Genomic DNA, 18333 nt, shown 5'->3' with positions numbered 1-18333 from the left:
GAATTTAGCCCTCAAGGAAATTATTGAATCCACATATTGGAGAACTAATTCAATATTTGCGTCTCATTATCTTAGGGATATTCAGACAACCTTTGATAATTGTCAGACGCTAGGTCCATACGTGTCCTCTGGTACAGTATTGGGCAAAGGAGTTACTACCCCATAACCTTCTTTTAAGCTAGTTGATTTTATTAGGTGATGGTGTTGGTGTTTTTGGTCGTCTGAGAAAAGTGTTCGGTACTTTTATCAGTCTTGTGAGTATTATTTTGGTATGGTGTGTGTGTAGTTCAGGTAAATGATCTATTACTAGCTTGAATGCCGTGGCATAAGAGGGCTGTACGGTTCTGTCAACACATTGGTCACGTCCAGTTGTCAGTTCCAGTCTTAGCTTCTTCAACATACAGGACACTTCCTTGTTGAGAGCTCCTAAGGTTTAAGCAGGCTTAGAGGCAGGACCTATGAAGTCAGCTACCTTAGCAGGTAAGGAACCTAGAGTTTTAATAATATTTTAATAATATTTTTATACTCTAATAATGTTGCTGTCTTTGACCCACCTCCAAATGTGTCAATCAGCTATATATATACCTGCCAGGTAAGTGTCATACATTAAAATGAAGTTTTTATTTTAAAACAAAGTTTAATGTATACTTACCTGGCAGGTATATATAATTTAATTCCCACCCTCCTCCCCTCAGGAGACAGGGTTCAGAGAAAATCTGGCTCAATTGGGAACGGTTCCTAGCGCTAGCGCCACGGTAACGGGGTGGTGGTTGCCTGAACTACTAATAGGTTACTAGCGTTTGCCGCGAGTTTTGAAAATTTCTGCCAGGTGGAACAGAGAATATAGCTATATATATACCTGCCAGGTAAGTATACATTAAACTTTGTTTTAACATAAAAACTTCATTTATAAGTGCAAATTAATCAATCCATTTTTATGATTAAATACTCTGTTTTATGCATGACAGTGATTATTTTGGTAAAGCTAAATCCTCATGATATTCTGTGACCATTAAAATTTAGGAAATTTGGACTGGAGCTTTTGAGAGCTTCCTAATCTACCATTAACAGTAAGATTGATAATGGTACCTAGCAGGTTCTTTAAAGCTGTCTGCTTGAATTTTTTAAACTGAGGATGAGGCTAATGTTGTCACTAGCCTGACGTAAAGAACATCCACCAGTTCTGTTTATTTGACATTGAAGAGACAAGTTAATGACCTTTAAAATCAAAGAGAATCACCATAGGGACAAAGGTCATAAGTCTCTCCTTGTAAAATTAAAACGCTCTTGAAATCTGTCTTTACAGGGTACGATGAAACTACTGATCAACCACCAGAATGGTGTCAAACCTGGAGTGATGATCCCTATCCCCCAGTACCCTCTCTACTCAGCAACTATAGCGGAGTTTGATCTGCATCAGGTACGTGTGTGTGTGTGTCTGCGTCCGAGACACATTATGGTTTGTTTATCAGAGCTCTGTATTTATCAGGTTGGCGTCATTTATGTCTTTCATGCAATACCCTATTAGTACCTCCTCTTACATCTTCCTAATAAACACCATCCATAATGTGCTTTGGAAGCTGGAATTCCAAGTCCATGGACCTTTTTGTGGCTTGTTCCATATGAATAGGTTCCATTTTCTGACTGATAATAATACTAATGTGAAATTCTTTATAACGTCCATTAATGCATAGATGTGTCAAGTTACATTAGGGCTTGAGGTTTTCAAGAAATTCAGATCTTTGAAATGTGAATGAGTTTTAAAGTAAGAAACTGATATGGATATAATGCTTTAATAAATAAAGAGAATAACAGATGTAAAAATTGTCATGGAATGCCCACTCTTAGAACCTATTGAAGTGAATCTAGACCTTGACACATAAAACAGACAGCAAGATTTTAAAAACTATTTACAAGTGCAATAGTTCTCTTTTCATTATTTTGAACTACAGTGCAACATTACTAGCTTCCTCAGGTTATGACATAACCAATGAATCATGTTGAATTGATGTACGTTTACAAACCAGTTTAAAAATCCAGTATGTACTTGGGTCATCACCTGTTTGTGTGGACACCATTCCTAAATTCATGGAGTGCAATAGTAACCAGGTTTTGGAAATTTATACTTTGATAAAATGTAAAGTGATTTATGCCTGCCCTCTTTAATGTAGTTTATATCATTGGTTGAATAAAATGATAATGTAATAATGATAATAGTATGGGAATAATAACAATACTAACACTGGTTTATTGTCTCCGCAGATCGGCTATTACTTGAATGAATCCACCAACTGGGGCCTGGATATTGAGGAACTTGAACGCTCCTACGAAGAGGCCTGCAAAGACTGTGTCCCCAAAGCACTGTGTGTGATCAACCCTGGTAACCCTACAGGTAAGACTTAGAAGATTTTTTGTTTGATTTTGATGAGCTTTTAAAGTTAGTTTCATGTGGTCAGTAATAGTACTCCTTATTAATTTTATCCTTTGACGAAACTACTGTAGTTGTGGGCATAGTTTTCCGTGTCGAAAATGAAGACAGTGATTGCAGGTCCACAGTAATATAGTATGTGAGTATGTGGTCTTTAATAGATATTAAAAGCCTTCAAACCTTGTACTAGGTTCATCTTCAGTCAAGTGAACATCATGACTTTAAAAATTCATCGAAGTACTACTGTAATTGTTATTGATCAAATACTGTGTTGTACTTTCTTTTTATTTGTGTGTCTTCCCCCTTCCAGCATTCTGATTTACTTATACGTGCTCTTATTTTGTTTACAGGGAACGTTCTTCCCAAAGAAAATATTCAGAAGATCATCCAGTTTGCCCATGACAAGAAACTGTTCCTCTTTGCTGATGAGGTGAGATTTCCTGGGAGGTTATGTCTGTTCTTTATAATATGTTTTATTTGAGATGAATCTTACCTACTGTTAAAGTTAGCTCATATCTCCACGCCCATAGGCGAGTCGGCATTTAAAACAAAAGAAAAAACAATCGCTTGGCTGACCCGGAAGACTGTCTAGTTTTTTTACCTGTTCTCCACCAGGTGTGTTCGAATATTTTAGCTCTAGTCAGAATTCTCCTTGCCGCCAGTAGGTAGGCGTATGTTGGTATTTGGTGAATCTTGGTTGTTTTTTTTCAGTCACTGTACTGTAAATTTAATCATCCTAGGATGTCTTCCACCGGAAGCAAGTCAATCAATATTAGGTTATCTAGGAATGATTATTGTGTAACAAGAATGCCTAAATTTGAGATAGATCAACATAATGTTTGTACCAGCTGCAGGGGTACAGAGTGTGATCTAGAGATTAGGTGTGAGGAATGCAAGGATTGGCCTAAGGATATTATGCTCAAAAGTATTAGAAATAGGAAAAGAAGGGAAGCAGATAGACTGCGGAAGCAGTTAATTAGGTCAGGGCATAAAACTACCTTTTCTCCCATTCCTGTTGAGCCTTCGTCTGCTACAACCCCTACTCAAACTACAGTTGTTTCTTATACTAGGCCTAATTCTGATAATGATAGTTCTAGCGTTTCGTCTGTAGCTCCGACTTCCGCTCCCCTTTCGGTTCAGGAAAAGCGTATCAAGAAACTTGAACAGGATGTAAGTCTTATTTTAGATTCCATTAAAAGTTTAACTGAATTTATGATAAACCGTTCCGAGTCCCTCCATAGTGAACATTCTTTTTCGCGTTCCCCTTGTAGGGTAAGGTGTCGGTGCCCGAGCCTAGGACTGCCCTGCGACAGTTGGAAAAGTCCGCTGCCAGGGAACCGGGTCGGTTCTCGGGGCGATGGGGTTCTGTGCCCTCCGAATCCTACCTCTCCCTTTTCACGCTCTCACGCGCAGTCACGCTTAACGCTTTCGCCAAAAGATCGTTTTGATAGGCGTAAGTCTTCGCACAATATTTCGACATCGCCTTCATGTAGAGCTAGCAATGAGGTTTCTAGAACCTACACGAGTAAGAATTTAGATTTAGAGTTTATTAATAATGATATCCCCGTAGCGGGTTGTTCTAATTCTTTTACATTGACTCAATCAATTGTTGAACCTATTTCATCTGCTTCTACGTCTCTGGACTCTGCTGTCTCTCTTTCTCTTCCTTCTATGGTTACAGATTCTGCTGTTGTTTCCAAACTAGATGCTATTCTAAATGCTTTACTCTCTAAAGATGTGTCGTCTGGGATTGTTCCCAAGCCGCTTGAGACGCATTCGGACGAAGTGGTACAGTTCAGTGTCGACGAATCTTCTCTGACTGTCTTACAAGTTCCTTTTTCTTTTCTGACGAGTATCCCCTCTGCTTCGACTTGGCCGACTGGTGTCGACGCTAGTAGACAACTGCAGACTACTTCTCCCGGAGGCTCTTCGCCTATCGAACCAAATTTTTGTCGTGAGGAGTCGGCTGCTGTCGTCTCGAATACGCAACTGGCGGAAGAAGATCTGGAGTCAGAAGAGTCTCCTTCAGTCTTTCGCCGCTTACTGGAGCGTTGCGCTTCTCTTTGATGGAGGAAAGAGATTCTGTAGAGACCAGGTCGTTATTGTCTTCCAGCATTTCAACTCCCATTAAGTCTTTCAAGAAACCTAAGCTTTCGCCTTCAATGAAGGGCGTTTTGACAAAATATCTCGTCTGCTGGCGCACAAAGCTTCTGGTAAGTGTGCCACCTCTAGTATTCCGGGGTTTTTGAAATCGCGCACGATCGGTTATTACGACACAGGCTCGTTGCCGGCGCTGAAACCGTCCTCGGTCGACGATGCTGATTTCCTTGCGTGTCTCGATCCTATGAAATGACGCACTCTTGAGACGGGCAAGGTGCTTTGGTCTAATACAGAGGCAGAGGCTTTGTCCAAGTCTTTGTTTAGAAGTATTGAAGTTTTGTTTTTTGCAGAACTTTCGCTAAGTACTATTGCAGCTTCTCTGCGTCAGCTTAAAGACTCTGACGCCAGCGGGTATCAAATCTTGGGAAGAGTTTAGATTTTTTTGTCTTGCCTGGATAAGGTATTTCAGACACGGCAGGCGAATGTTCCCATGCTTTCACTAATCCGATTTTGAAGAAAAGAGAACAATTGTGCTCTTATCTTTCGACCAAGGTCTCTCCTTCTCAGAGGATGGCTGCAATTTTGGGTTCCCCTGTGGACCGCCTTCTGAATCCATCTCTATTTAAGGCGATACGGGAGGATATTTCCGTACAGGAAAATAGGGAATTTATCAGACAATCTTTTAAAGTGGGGAACAAAAGACCTGCTCCTTCTTTGCTGTCTGGTCCTCCAGCAAAAATTCGTCCTTCCTCATCTCAACAGTCTCCAATAAAAACAAAAATGCGAAGTTTCTTAGAAAGAAATGAAATTTTATGCCCTCAGGTTCCAGTAGGAGGTCGATTGCAGATCTTCTGGCATGTCTGGAGAGACTTGGGAGCAGAATCTTGGGTGGTGGAGGTACTGAAGGAAGGTTACAAAATTCCTTTTCTGTCTCCTCCTCCTCTGTTGTCGTCTCCAATTGCTCTTCCAGCTTATCATCATCAGCAGGGAAAATTTCTTGTACTTCAGAAAGAGCTGGTATCATTACTAGAGAAGAAAGCGATAGAGCAGGTGTCAGGAAACTCGCCTGGGTTTTACAACTGTCTTTTTCTGGTGCCCAAAGCATCTGGAGGGTGGCGTCCAGTATTGGATGTGTTGAGACTCAACACATTCATTCGTCTAACCCCATTCTCCATGGAATCACCCAGCACAGTACTAGCGGCAGTACAGAAGAACGACTGGATGATGTCGGTGGACATGCAAGACGCTTATTTTCACATTCCGATAAATCCTCAGTCTCACAAGTTCCTGCGCTTTGTCTTCGCAGGGAAGACATTTCAATTCAGAGCTCTTTGCTTCGGCCTGTGCACAGCACCACAGGTATTCACAAGGATTTTGGCACAGGTAGGGGGATGGTGTCATTTGTTGGGAGTGAGAATTCTGCTCTATTTAGACGACTGGCTAATGTTGGCCAACTCTTTCAAAGGAATTCTGAGGGCCAAGGATCTGTTACTTTGACTGGCGCAATCACTAGGCATATTGATAAATTTTTAGAAGTCTGCTCTGATTCCAAGATTCCAACTCAGACAATTCTCTATCTAGGGATGAGGATAGACACTCGCAGTTTTCAGGTTTTTCCGTTGGAGAAACGCATAGGCAATTTTTTATTGCTTCTAGGAAAATTTCAGCCCTTAAGGAAGCTTCCAGCAAGGCAATGGCTTTCTCTGTTGGGACACATGGTATCTCTGGAAAGAATTGTGAGTCTAGCAAGGCTCAGAATGCGACCAATTCAACTCTTGGGACAGGAAGTCCCTGCCAGACTCCCATTTAATTTCAGTCCCAGTAAGTCTTTGGGAGACGTTAGCATGGTGGAAGGATCGTCAAAGACTGGGAACAGGGTCATCCCTAAGAGTAGTGAGCCCAGACCTAACCTTGTTTTCAGACGCCTCAATGACAGGCTGGGGAGCTTGCCTGGGAGGCCATCAGATGTCTGGGGTATGGTCACTGCAAGAGAGGGAGTTGCACATAAACAATGTAGAACTGTTGGCAGTATGGAAGTCGCTCCTTCATTGCGAACAGATAGGCAGAGGAAAGGTAATAGCAGTATTTTCAGACAATACTACCTCTTTGGCGTACATCAGAAACCAGGGCGGAACAAGACCAAAGTCAATGTTTCTGATAGTGGAGAAGTTGTTTGTTTGGGCGGAAGCCAGGAACATAGTATTGGTTCCTCAATTCATACCAGGGAAGAACAATGTCTTTGCAGATCAATTGAGCAGGAAGGGACAAGTCCTACCCACAGAATGGTCTTTATATCCGCAAGTCTGCCAGTCGCTGTGGAGTCTATGGGGAGCTCCAAATGTGGACTTATTTGCAACAGCAATGAACAAGAAACTCCCAGTGTATTGCTATCCATGCCAGGACCCTCAGGCTTGGGCAGTAGATGCATTTCTTCAAGATTGGTCCAACCTAGATACATATGCTTTTCCTCCATTTGCAATAATAAGAAAAGTACTGAACAAGTTTCAAGAATCGAATCACTGCAGAATGACACTAGTAGCTCTGTGGTGGCCTCAGAGAGAATGGTTTCCGGACCTTCTATCTCTTTCAGTGGATCTCCCTCATGTCCTTCCTTTAAGGAAGGATCTACTCAGACATCCAAAGTCCAAGCGGTTCCACCAAAGCCTCCGCATGGTACACTTACCGCTTGGAGACTCTCGACCGTCTCCTTCGAGCGAGAGGGTTTTCTAAAGTATCTCGGAAGTCTATCCTTAAATCAAGACGAGCAACAACCTTGGCCTTGTATCAGAAACAATGGGTTGTGTACTGCTCCTGGTGTCGTTCTAGAGGGATTTCCAGCACCCGTACCTCTGTAGACAACATAATAAAGTTCTTTTGATATCTTAGATATAGTAAGAAGCTTTCTGTAGCTGCTATTTGAGGATATAGACCCATGCTGTCATCAGTGCTACGGCATGTTCAATTAGATATTTCTAACGATCCAGATCTGAAGGAGGCGTTGAGATCGTTTGAAATTGAAGCCCCTAAAGTTCAGTATCAATCTCTTTCATGGAACTTGGATGTAGTGCTAAAGTTCTTATCTGCAGATCCGTTCGAACCTTTGGAATCCACTTCTTTGAAGTTTCTAACCATGAAGACGCTCTTTTTGGTAGCGCTAGCGACAGCCAAAAGAGTAAGTGAGTTACAAGTATTCTCTAATAAGGTAGGCTTTTGTAGAGGAGATGCTATTTTATCATTTATGCCCTTGTTCAGGGCTAAGAATGATGTCAAGGCTAAACTTCTACCTAGAACAATAAGAATTCCAAATTTTACCTCATTGGTTGGGAAAGAAGAAGAAGCCCTCCTCTGTCCGATTAGAGCTATTAAGATTTATTTAGATAGATTAAAACTTGTGAGGGGCAGAGTTAATAATTTATTTTGTAGTGTTAGAAAACCTAAAACTCCTTTATCTAAGAATGCATCTTTTTTTGTTAAGCATTTAATAAGACTAGCACATGAAAAACTAAACCCAGATATCTTACCTTTATTGAAGGTAAATATACATAGTGTAAGAGCAGTTGCTACTTCTTTTAGTTTTTTAAAGAATTTGTCTCTTGAGGATGTAATTAATGCAGCTCAGTGGAATTGTAATTCGGTTTTTGCTGCTCATTATCTTAAAGATGTAGAAATTGCATTTGAAAACTGTAAAGCCCTTAACCCTCTAGTAATAGCGGGTAAAGTCTTTTCCTGAACCGAAAGAAAGAGCAATCGTTTAGCCTCTTTTATTTTAATCCCGGGTGTTGGTTTTTTGGGGAGCATGAAGGTACATTTGTTGTGCAGGAGCGTACCTTTGTATCATAGGTATTTACTTTGTATTTGACTGTCAATTTTGGGGGCTTTTGGACCCAGGCACAGGGGTCCCATCACGCCACTTCTATTCATTCTGACTGAAAATTAAGTGGTTTTCTCTGCAAGGCTGCTCTTGACTGCACACAAATGAGAACCTTGCACCCTGAAGGGAATCCATCTCCTGGCGGCAGTATTATCCAGGAAGGATTCCTGATCAGGTAAGAATGTTTTGAGTTTCATACAAGAAACTCTTAGCTCGCTTGGCTGAGCGGAATTTGTCTAGCTGCACTACCCACCATCCTTTATCTCAATGTGGGAATCAGCTAACTTTAACAGTAGGTAAGATTCATCTCAAATAATATAAATTTTCATGATAAAATTAATTATTTGGATACTTACCTACTGTTAAAGTAGACCCCACCCAGCCCCCCCACATTTAGTGGACCGTCAAGGAGAATTCTGACTAGAGCTAAAACATTCGAACACACCTGGTGGAGAACAGGTGAAACTAGACAGTCTTCCGGGTCAGCCAAGCAATCGTTTTTTCTTTTGTTTTAAATGCTGACTCGCCTATCAGCGTGGAGATATGAGCTAACTTTAACAGTAGGTAAGTATCCAAATAATAAATTTTATCATGAAAATTTATATTTTTTTCGTGAATGGCATTGTTATATGCATATTAGCTGTCACGGTTTTGTTCAGTCATGAGTTGTATATTGATCTCTCCCTTTTTTTTGTCTCGCTGTGATATGTAGTTTTGATGCTTGTTATATTGCATATTAGCTGTCCCGGTTTTGTTCAGTCATTAGTTGTATATTGATCTCTCCCTTTTTTTTGTCTCGCTGTGATATGTAGTTTTCATTTGCGCTGATTTTGCTCTCTGTCAGCAATATTGAAAATTACATATTTACAGTATTCTCATTTCCTTTTCGTTCAAAAGTTAGATTGAATGTTGCTTCGGTCAGCACTGCAAGTTTGTGTCATTTTGGAGATTGGACTGTAACTCTTCTTAGAATTATTTTATTATTATTTTAGTGCTCATTTTAAGTTTGCATTTAGTTATTTTTCATGTTTTTCCTTATACAGGCTATTAATGTACTTATAATTGTGAATTATAGAACAGCCTTAGAAAATGGTCAAAATCCATGAAATGGAAAGTGTATGCTTATGGCTTCATGTGTTAATAAGATTTTTATGTAATTCAAATAAATACACTTCAAAAATAACATTTGGAAATACTACAGAAATTTAATTTTTGGTATTTTCTTCAGAATCAATTACTTTTAACTATATTGATACAGTAGTCGGCATGTTGTGGGTTTTTATGGCCTGTATCCCAATGGCTGTCAAACTTGAAGTATTCACTGTTCTAATGTTCACATCAGAAAAATAAACCCAAGGACTTCCCAGTAGATGACCTCTATACTGACATAGATAATTTTCATAATGACGTAGAGTTGCTTGAAGTTATAAGAACTTACTTTTATTAGGAAATCATTACAGCAGAGATGGTTATATTCCAGGTGTACCAAGATAATGTGTACGCAGATGGGTGCGAATTCCACTCCTTCAAGAAGGTGCTGATGGAAATGGGTGCCCCATACAATCAGATGGAACTTGCGTCTTTCATGTCTTGCTCTAAAGGTACGGTAGATATTTTGTGCATAAATTGTATGCAGTGTGTTCTGTAAGCCATGATGAAATTTATAAAAGATATTTTGAGATTAACAGGTAGCTTACAAACACTATTCAGTGATGCAGTTCACAAGATGAGTATTTAGGTAATTGTAAATTTGAATGATTTGTGTTATTTTCATAAACTTGAATAAGAGTAAAGTTGTGCATTTTAGATTTGCAGTAACTTATTGTTAAGGTAGGTGCTTTTCCAGTTCCTACTCTGGAATTAATTTTTATAACTTCACTATGGTTCATACCATTTTATGACAATTGATAGAATTGAGATTGCATATGCCTGTGTTATTCTATTCAGTTCTTGAATGGCAAGCCCTTTTGAAAGTTGAGACATGGGATCTACCTGGTCTTGTTAACCCTCTTACGCCGATTGGACGTATTAAACGTCGAGTCAAAATGTCTCCCGTATGCCGATTGGACGTATCATACGTCGGCTCAAAAAAGTTTTTTTAAAAATTCGCGGAAAAATACTTATAGGCCTACCAGCCGAAAACTTTTGTATCACGCGCCTTGGGGGATGCTGGGAGTTCACGGATCAAGGCGTTGTTTTGTTTACAATCGCTACGCAGCGCGCGCAGGCGCAAATTTCTTTCTTATCGCACTAAAAGTATCAGTGCACATCTCGGAAATTATTTCGTCACTTTGACATAATTATTGCACCATTTTAAATTATCCTTTACATGAAGTATTATATATGAAAATGTGCGCAATTTCATGCACAATACAACTAAAAAATACTCATGATTGTAGCTTTTATCAATTTTGAAATATTTTCATATAAATAACGATAAGTGCAAAAATTTCAACCTTCGGATCAACTTTGACTCTACAGAAATGGTCGGAAAGAAACGCAATTCTGTAAGCTAAAATTCTTATATTATAGTAATATTCAATCATTTGCCTTCATTTTGCAACAAATTGGACGTCTCTAGCACAATATTTCGATTTATGGTGAATTTATGAAAAAACTTTTTCCTTACGTTCGTGCGATAACTCTTCCGATAAATTTTTTCGTGTGATTGTCCTAATGTTTGCACCCTTTTAAATTTGCCGTTACATAAAGTTTTATATATGGAAATGTGCGCAATTTCATGCACAATACAACAAAAAACAACCCATGGTTGTAGCTTTTATCAGTTTTGGAATATTTTCATATAAATAACGTTAAGTGCAAAAATTTCAACTTTCGGTCAACTTTGACTCTACCGAAATGGTCGAAAAACGCAATTGTAAGCTAAAACTCTTATATTCTAGTAATATTCAATCATTTACCTTCATTTTGCAACGACTTAGAAGTCTCTAGCACAATATTTCGATTTATGGTGAATTTATGGAAAAAAAAAAATTACGTTCGCGCGGTAACTCTTCCGAAAAAATCAGAATTTTTTTGTGCGATTGTCGAATTGTTTGCACCATTTAAAATTAGCTGTTACATAAAGTTTTATATATGAAAATGTGCGCAATTTCATGTAGAATACAACTAAAATGATTGAAGGTTGTAGCTTTTCTCTTTTTCGAAATATTTGCATATAAATCACGATAAATAGAAAAAAAACAACATTCGGTCAAATTTGACTCTACCGAAATAGTTGAAAAACGCAATTGTAAGCTAAAACTCTTACGGCTAGTAATATTCCGTCATTTTTTCTCATTTTGAAAACAAATTTGAAGTCTCTAAAACAATATTGTGATTTATGGTGAATTTTTGAAAAATATATTTCCTTCACTCCGCGCGCCGATTCGCGCCGCAAGTCTCCGAATATGTATGGCATTATCCTAATATTTGCTCCTTTTTCATATTAGCCTTTTTATAGAGTTTCATATATCAAAATGTGCGCAAATTCATGAAGAATACAATAAAAAATAATTGAAGGTTGTAGCTTTTTCCATCTTCGAAATACGTGCATATGAAAAAATATATATATTAAAATTTTGACATTCGGTCAAATTTAACTCGTCCGAAATGGTCGAATCTGCAATTCTAATCTAAAACTCTTACAGTATCGTAATATTCAATCATTTGTCTTAATTTTGAAACAAATTGGAAGTCTCTAGAACATTATTTAGAATTACGGTGAATTTTTGAAAATAACATTTTTTTACGTCCGCTCGTTACGAATTCGTACATCATTTTGTGATAATATTTTTCCGGTGTTGCTTTTATTGTTTTACTATGTATTATATATCAAAATGATTGCAATTTAGTGTACAATACAACGAAAAAAAAAGTAACTCGTTAGCTTTGACCGTTTTTTGCACAGCGTGATTTGAATACAATTATCTATGAATTTTTTTTTTTCGCTACCATATATCTCATTATTTACATATGATAATGATATTATTTTTCATTTCTGATGATTGCATACTAAACTTCAGGCAATGAAAAAAAAATGAGCCAAAAATGAACTCTTAATCTTCAAACTAAGCGCGCTGTGATTTTTTGAAAAAATTATTTTTTCCGGTTCCGCGCTCACTCCAAACCGGCGCCGGCATACAGGAGAGGTTTTGATTTTTAGGGCTTCGGCGTAAGAGGGTTAAACACTTTTTTTTTGTAGTGATAATACTAATACAGTTATGTACATTATTTTGACCTCTGTGTTCCAGGTTACATGGGCGAATGTGGTTTGCGTGGAGGCTATGCAGAGATTATCAATGTTGATCCTGCTGTGAAAGCGATGTACCTGAAGAGTATCTCTGCTAAACTCTGCCCCACTACCCTAGGGCAGGTGAGAACATAATGAAGAGTTAATCTGTCGGTTTTTTAAAGTACTACTGCTCTAGGAGAGGCAACCTAACTATCTCTGTCCCAATAGAAATGTGAGAGAGCAAGAAAAGATTCTGGAGCTTTGCAGTAGAGGGAAAGAGATTACTTAGAAAATAAAATCCTTATTGTAACACAAAAAGATCAAATCTCGGTTAAAATATTGTGGAACTCGCAGGTTGCTATTGATCATATTGTTTTCCCACCTAAATGTACTCGTTTTCCCACCTAAATGTACTCGGTGTAGAAATTGCAAAGATGGGAAATGATTGTTGTTTCTTATTTGCAAAAAGATATGCAAGCAAATGCAGTTCACCCTGTTGTAGGGGTGTTAGAATATATACTACCACCGTAGGTCCTGCGTATTGTAAAAGGCGACTAAAAGCATAGCTGCTGCCTTACAGTCTTACTTTTTTGGTAGTAAAAGGCAAGGTCCACCACCAATAACTTTGGAAACTACTGGTTTACAGTTTTACATTTTAGTAAAAGGCTAGGCCCACTGCCAATAACTGTGGAAACTACTGCCTTGTAGGTGGACTTTTTAGTCAAAGGCGAGGCCCACCACCAATAACTGTGGTTGACGACAGCAAGGGCATGCGGTCGTAAAAACCCCTTTGCCAAATAATAAAACATGCCTGGTGTTGTAAGGGAAGGTGCATCAGGCAACCAACCCCTTAGTGTAGGGTTAATGGTGGGAAAGGAGAAGGATGCAAGCAAATGCAGCCAGAATGAATGCAGATTTAAATACCAAACAATAGTTGCTTGAAACAAGTATGTTATAAAAGGTTATACCTGAGTACCCAGCAATATAGTATATTATTAAGTGTACCATCTTTATCTACTTTTTAATTTAATTTAAAAGCTTTTAACCTCGCAGAGTGGTAGCATGAGGTGCACTGTAGGCATTACTTAAGGTTCTTTGCAGAGTCCCTTCAACCTCTTTCATTCCTTTAACTGTACCTCCCTTCATGTTCCCTTTCTACCATCTTATTGTTCACCTCCTAACAATTGATTCATGCTTCAACTGCAAGATTTTCTCTCCGTTACTCCTTTCAAACCTTTTTACCGTCAAAGCTTTCTGTTGAAGAAACTATGAGCTTAAGCTTTTCTTGGGTGCATTAGTGATATCCATTAAATTCTTTTTTCAGGCTGTGATGGAATGCGTTGTGAACCCACCCAGGGAGGGCGAGCCATCCTATAAGCAGTTCATGGAAGAGAAAACAAACGTCTTATCTTCCCTCGCAGAGAGAGCAAAGATGATCGTTGAAACCTTCAATTCTGTCCCTGGAATGTCCTGCAATATTGTGCAGGGTGCTATGTACGCCTTCCCACAGGTCGGTAGATCATGGACCTTGGTGTCTGTAGGGGATTTGTTCTTTTCTGTATTTTTGTTTGTTCCTTTTGCAACTTTTTCTCCAGGCTGGAAGCTGTCTCTGTTCTTTCTTACCTAGACTTAGCCCCAAAAATTTTTATTTTGGGGGTTTGTTACGGGACTGTATTGTATATATACTGCAAATCATTTGAATTTGTACAATTATAGCAACTATTTGTAGTTTTAGTTTTCACCAGTACATCATTATTTAGCAGGTCTTTTTCTAAGTTAGCGCTCCATTTCTCATCTGAGTGGCCAAGATGTTAAGGAATAGTGAAAAGAAATCATGAATTGCTCACTACGAGGTCATCGTATTCCAGATTATGTTACCAGAGAAAGCAAAGGCAGCAGCCGCTGCCGCCGGTCAGGCCCCTGATGTGTTCTACGCATTCCAACTCCTCGAGAACACTGGCATCTGCATAGTTCCTGGCTCAGGGTTTGGCCAGCGTCCTGGTACCTTCCACTTCAGGTTTGTCGATATACAGTTTTGTTTGTTCTCTGAGTATCTATATTTTTTTAGCTTCTGCAAATAAGGTAGTTTTTGGTGTCAGGGACTGTTTTGATTGTCTTTCCATAGGTAAGAAAGAGAGAAATTGTGAAGTTTACTTTTTATCTGTTCACACTGGAATCCTTCTGTTTTTAAGCCGTCTAAACATCTTTAATTTCACCTTGCACCGTTAATTATCTTGCATCCAAGATCAAATCACTTGGGCATACCCAGTAAGACTCTTAAACTTCTAGCAGTAACAGTACAAGATGTGCATATAAAAGAATAACCCTATGCCCTTTTCTACAGAAAGTCTCACATCATAAAAGTATTGTGTCCTATAGGGGGGTAGTGGCATCAGCGCACCTCACACAGTGCACTGTAGGCATTACCCAAGATTCTTTGCAGCATGTCTTCAGCCTCCAGCTGCAAACCCCTTTCATTTCTTTTGCTGTTTTTCATTCACATTCTCTAACCTCTTCCTTTCCACCCTCTTTAACAATTGTTACGTAGTGCAAATACAAAGTTTTCCTCTTGTTACAACTTTAAAACCTCTTTACTTCAATTTCCCTTTCAGGGCTAAGTAGCCCCGTAGGTTCCAGTGCTTTTGTATTCTGTGTTATATATAAGTTTTGAGTAATGTAATGTGAAGACTTACAAATGCATTGCCATTTTACTGAAGTAATGTTTATATTTTTTTTGGTGTGGGCTTTGAAAAACCTATAATTCATGACACTTTTTTTTCTTTTGTTCCACCACAGAACCACTATCCTTCCTCAGCCCGAAATGCTCAAGACCATGTTGGAAAAATTCAGAGAATTCCACACAGACTTCATCAAACAGTATGAGTAAGGTGTTTCCCCAATAAGTTCCACTTACAATTAACTGTAAGTTTATGTACGGGTTGTTGTTGCTTTTTAAATAACATACGGGCTGGTTTTGGTGACCTTGATAATTTTAAGGGCTTGTACTTTATTATGATTTATAATTGCAATATAAAATGTATCTCTTATTCTTTAGCAGTCACTGCCTTGTTTTTTATGGTGAAATCTTGTCTTAAAGTTATTATGATTATGACTATTTTGGAAATTCTATTCCAGTCCACTTTGCAATGTAGAAACATTGCAGTAATATTCTCTTATAAATACAAAAGAAGCCATGAAAACCATACCTTTTGACATGCATTGATGCCATTCTAATCGCTGTCTTGATTTTTTTTCCCTCTTTTTAGAAGCACCTCGTCCAGACTGTAACACCATCTCTGTCCCAAACTTTGTCAGGGATCATCTCTCTCATGAACTTGACAAAAGGAAGTTGCTCAAGATGAGGGAGAGACAATAACTTTTTTCACAAGCAGTTCTAACGTAACACTTCACAGCTGCAAAGCTCAACGCAATATGGAGGCCATGACTATACTCAGTGTGAATCACATTTACGAATTAGGTTCCAAGATTCTTACAGAGGAAAAATTGACTCGTACCAGTGATAGAACGATTTGATTGAAGACCTGTGTTGATTATTTTAATACAAGTATAATTTCTGAATGCTGTGCATTCACGTTCTCACATATCAGGCTGTCGTTTATATGTTCGTCTTTTATCTTTCTGTACATATTTCTTCTGCCTGAGGTGAAAGGTATACTCAACTACCTAAATCCGCAGTACCATACTAAACAGTGCCTGAAGGCGAGATACGAAAGGGGTGGCTCTCGCAGAACTCGTAGTTTTGTCCTGTCCATAGCCTAAATGTTTCCCTTAAAAGGAGTTTTTGATAGATCTCTCTTTATTTTTCTCCTTACGAATTTCCCCCCCAAAAGCAAAGGCGTGTAGGTCAACCTAATGCAATTTAATTGGTTGTTGCACCTGTTGAAATTGCACTCTCAGATTTGCTTTTGCTGTAGTAGTGCTTCTTTCGGTCAATAGCGATTGGTGCACCATTCAATTTCGTAGTTATTCCTTCTTGGTTTACGGCCAGTTGTAACAGAAGTGCTCAAAGAGTTCAATTGAGAAATTATACAGTTTTTCAGTGTACAGCTAAGAGAGGCTTTTTGTAAGAACAGACATATCTTTGAAAACGGAATTCCCCTAATCTTAAGGCTCGTAAGTAGTATGTAAGAGTTGTTCCTTTGAAATTTGAAATTTTATTTTAATGCAAATACAATTTGAAGTTCCTCTGTTGTTTTGTTGCATGGCTGCTGATTTTCCTCTCATTCCTATCTCTCCTTCTCTAGCAGACAAAATATTCATCTGTAAGTTATGCTACTTATTCTAAAAAAAACTTATTCTCTTGATTTCATAAAAAAAGATAGGAAACTAGTTTGAAAGAAAATTTCTTACATGACATGATTCTGCCATACTACTGCTTTCTTATGCATTCTTCAAAGACTATGGTAGTGCACATTGGTCCACATTGCAAACACTTATATTTTGCGTTTGTGTGTGTGTGTGTTTACATAGGTAACTAAACGTCATGCCTCCCATCGTCATTAGACAGTTGTACAGATCATTCCATCATCAGTCATTCAAAATGAAGGATAAATTTTTATAGTAACTGTCAAAGGGTTTTCATTTTATCACGGCAGTAAATCACTGCCCAAGTTTCGTTGGGGACGGTACATTTAAAATTTTGGTAGGTTTGCGGCGGGAAAAGGATAAAGGGAAGGGATTTTCTCGTGTACATATACATACATACATATATTTTTTTGATGTTTACTTTGTTTTTTCTTTTTGTTATTCTCATGTAATGGTAATTAGACCATGTTAGTGTAAAAGAATCTGTGATACACCTGAACTCACTTAGGTCTGATTATGCTGGGTCATTGTAATGATAGTTTATATATATATATCCAGCATTCAATAAAAGTTTATTACCAGAGCATCAAATCGTGTTTTACTTCTCTGCGAGTGTTTGTTGACCAGTTTTTTTTAATGTTAGCTTTGTTTTTGTTTTCTTGACAGGGTTTAGGGTGCTGTTTACAGATTGCTTTGTCTTGTAGATTGTAGATGGCATGAAATATTTTTCTCTCTGAGGTCTCCCAAGATACACCGATTTTGGGAAAGGGCATTGGATGCAGCATTGCAAGTGTCACAGTGAAGATTTTATAATAGGAGAGATAGATACACAAGTTTATGATATGGGATAGTGTCCGGATGTGATAAAAAGATACAAGTTTGGAGAGAGAGAGAGAGAGAGAACGACGACTGGGATACTCTTATATGACTTGGAATAGTCGTAGGATGTGAAGGGAAGATAAAACTTTGGAGAGAAACCAGGAGAGAAAGGCACTACTGATATGTGCATAGTAGTATATGACATGGGATTGGTATAGTTGAAGGCTGTCTTGTTTGTTTGTATGGTGTTTTGACGTTGCATGGAACTAGTGGTTATTCAGCAACAGGACCAACCGCTTTACGTGACTTCCAAACCACGTCTAGAGTGAACTTCTATCACCAGAAATACACATCTCTCACTCCTCAATGGAATGCCCGAGAATCGAACTCGTGACCACCGAGGTGGGACGCCAACACCATACCAACCACGCCACTGAGGCGCTTCGAATATTGTCAATGTATATTCTTGCGAGAAGACTCAAAGCAGGGGTAATCTTTATGTACAAGAGGCAACTTCAGGAGAAGACCTTAGGGTATTGTGGATCATGAGAAGAC

At 38.6% G+C, this 18333-nt stretch overlaps 1 protein-coding gene across 1 annotated transcript in view; it reads left to right on the top strand.

Annotated features, from left to right (window-relative positions):
* LOC135199521 (alanine aminotransferase 2-like) overlaps positions 1 to 17550 on the top strand; it is a 37558-nt gene extending 20008 nt beyond the window's left edge. The window contains exons 4-12 of the mRNA XM_064227643.1: positions 1307 to 1420; positions 2263 to 2392; positions 2779 to 2858; positions 9880 to 10000; positions 12653 to 12774; positions 13958 to 14143; positions 14502 to 14650; positions 15430 to 15555; positions 15900 to 17550. Coding sequence (XP_064083713.1) covers positions 1307 to 1420; positions 2263 to 2392; positions 2779 to 2858; positions 9880 to 10000; positions 12653 to 12774; positions 13958 to 14143; positions 14502 to 14650; positions 15430 to 15520 — 993 coding nt within the window. The 3' untranslated portion in view covers positions 15521 to 15555; positions 15900 to 17550. The remainder of the gene's footprint in view (positions 1 to 1306; positions 1421 to 2262; positions 2393 to 2778; positions 2859 to 9879; positions 10001 to 12652; positions 12775 to 13957; positions 14144 to 14501; positions 14651 to 15429; positions 15556 to 15899) is intronic.
* The last annotated feature ends 783 nt before the right edge of the window (positions 17551 to 18333 follow it).

Source organism: Macrobrachium nipponense, chromosome 25 (assembly GCF_015104395.2).
Source record: "Macrobrachium nipponense isolate FS-2020 chromosome 25, ASM1510439v2, whole genome shotgun sequence".
Classification (NCBI taxonomy): domain Eukaryota; kingdom Metazoa; phylum Arthropoda; class Malacostraca; order Decapoda; family Palaemonidae; genus Macrobrachium; species Macrobrachium nipponense.
Note: the sequence above shows the minus strand (reverse complement) of the source record. Positions and strands in the feature narration are given on the sequence as shown.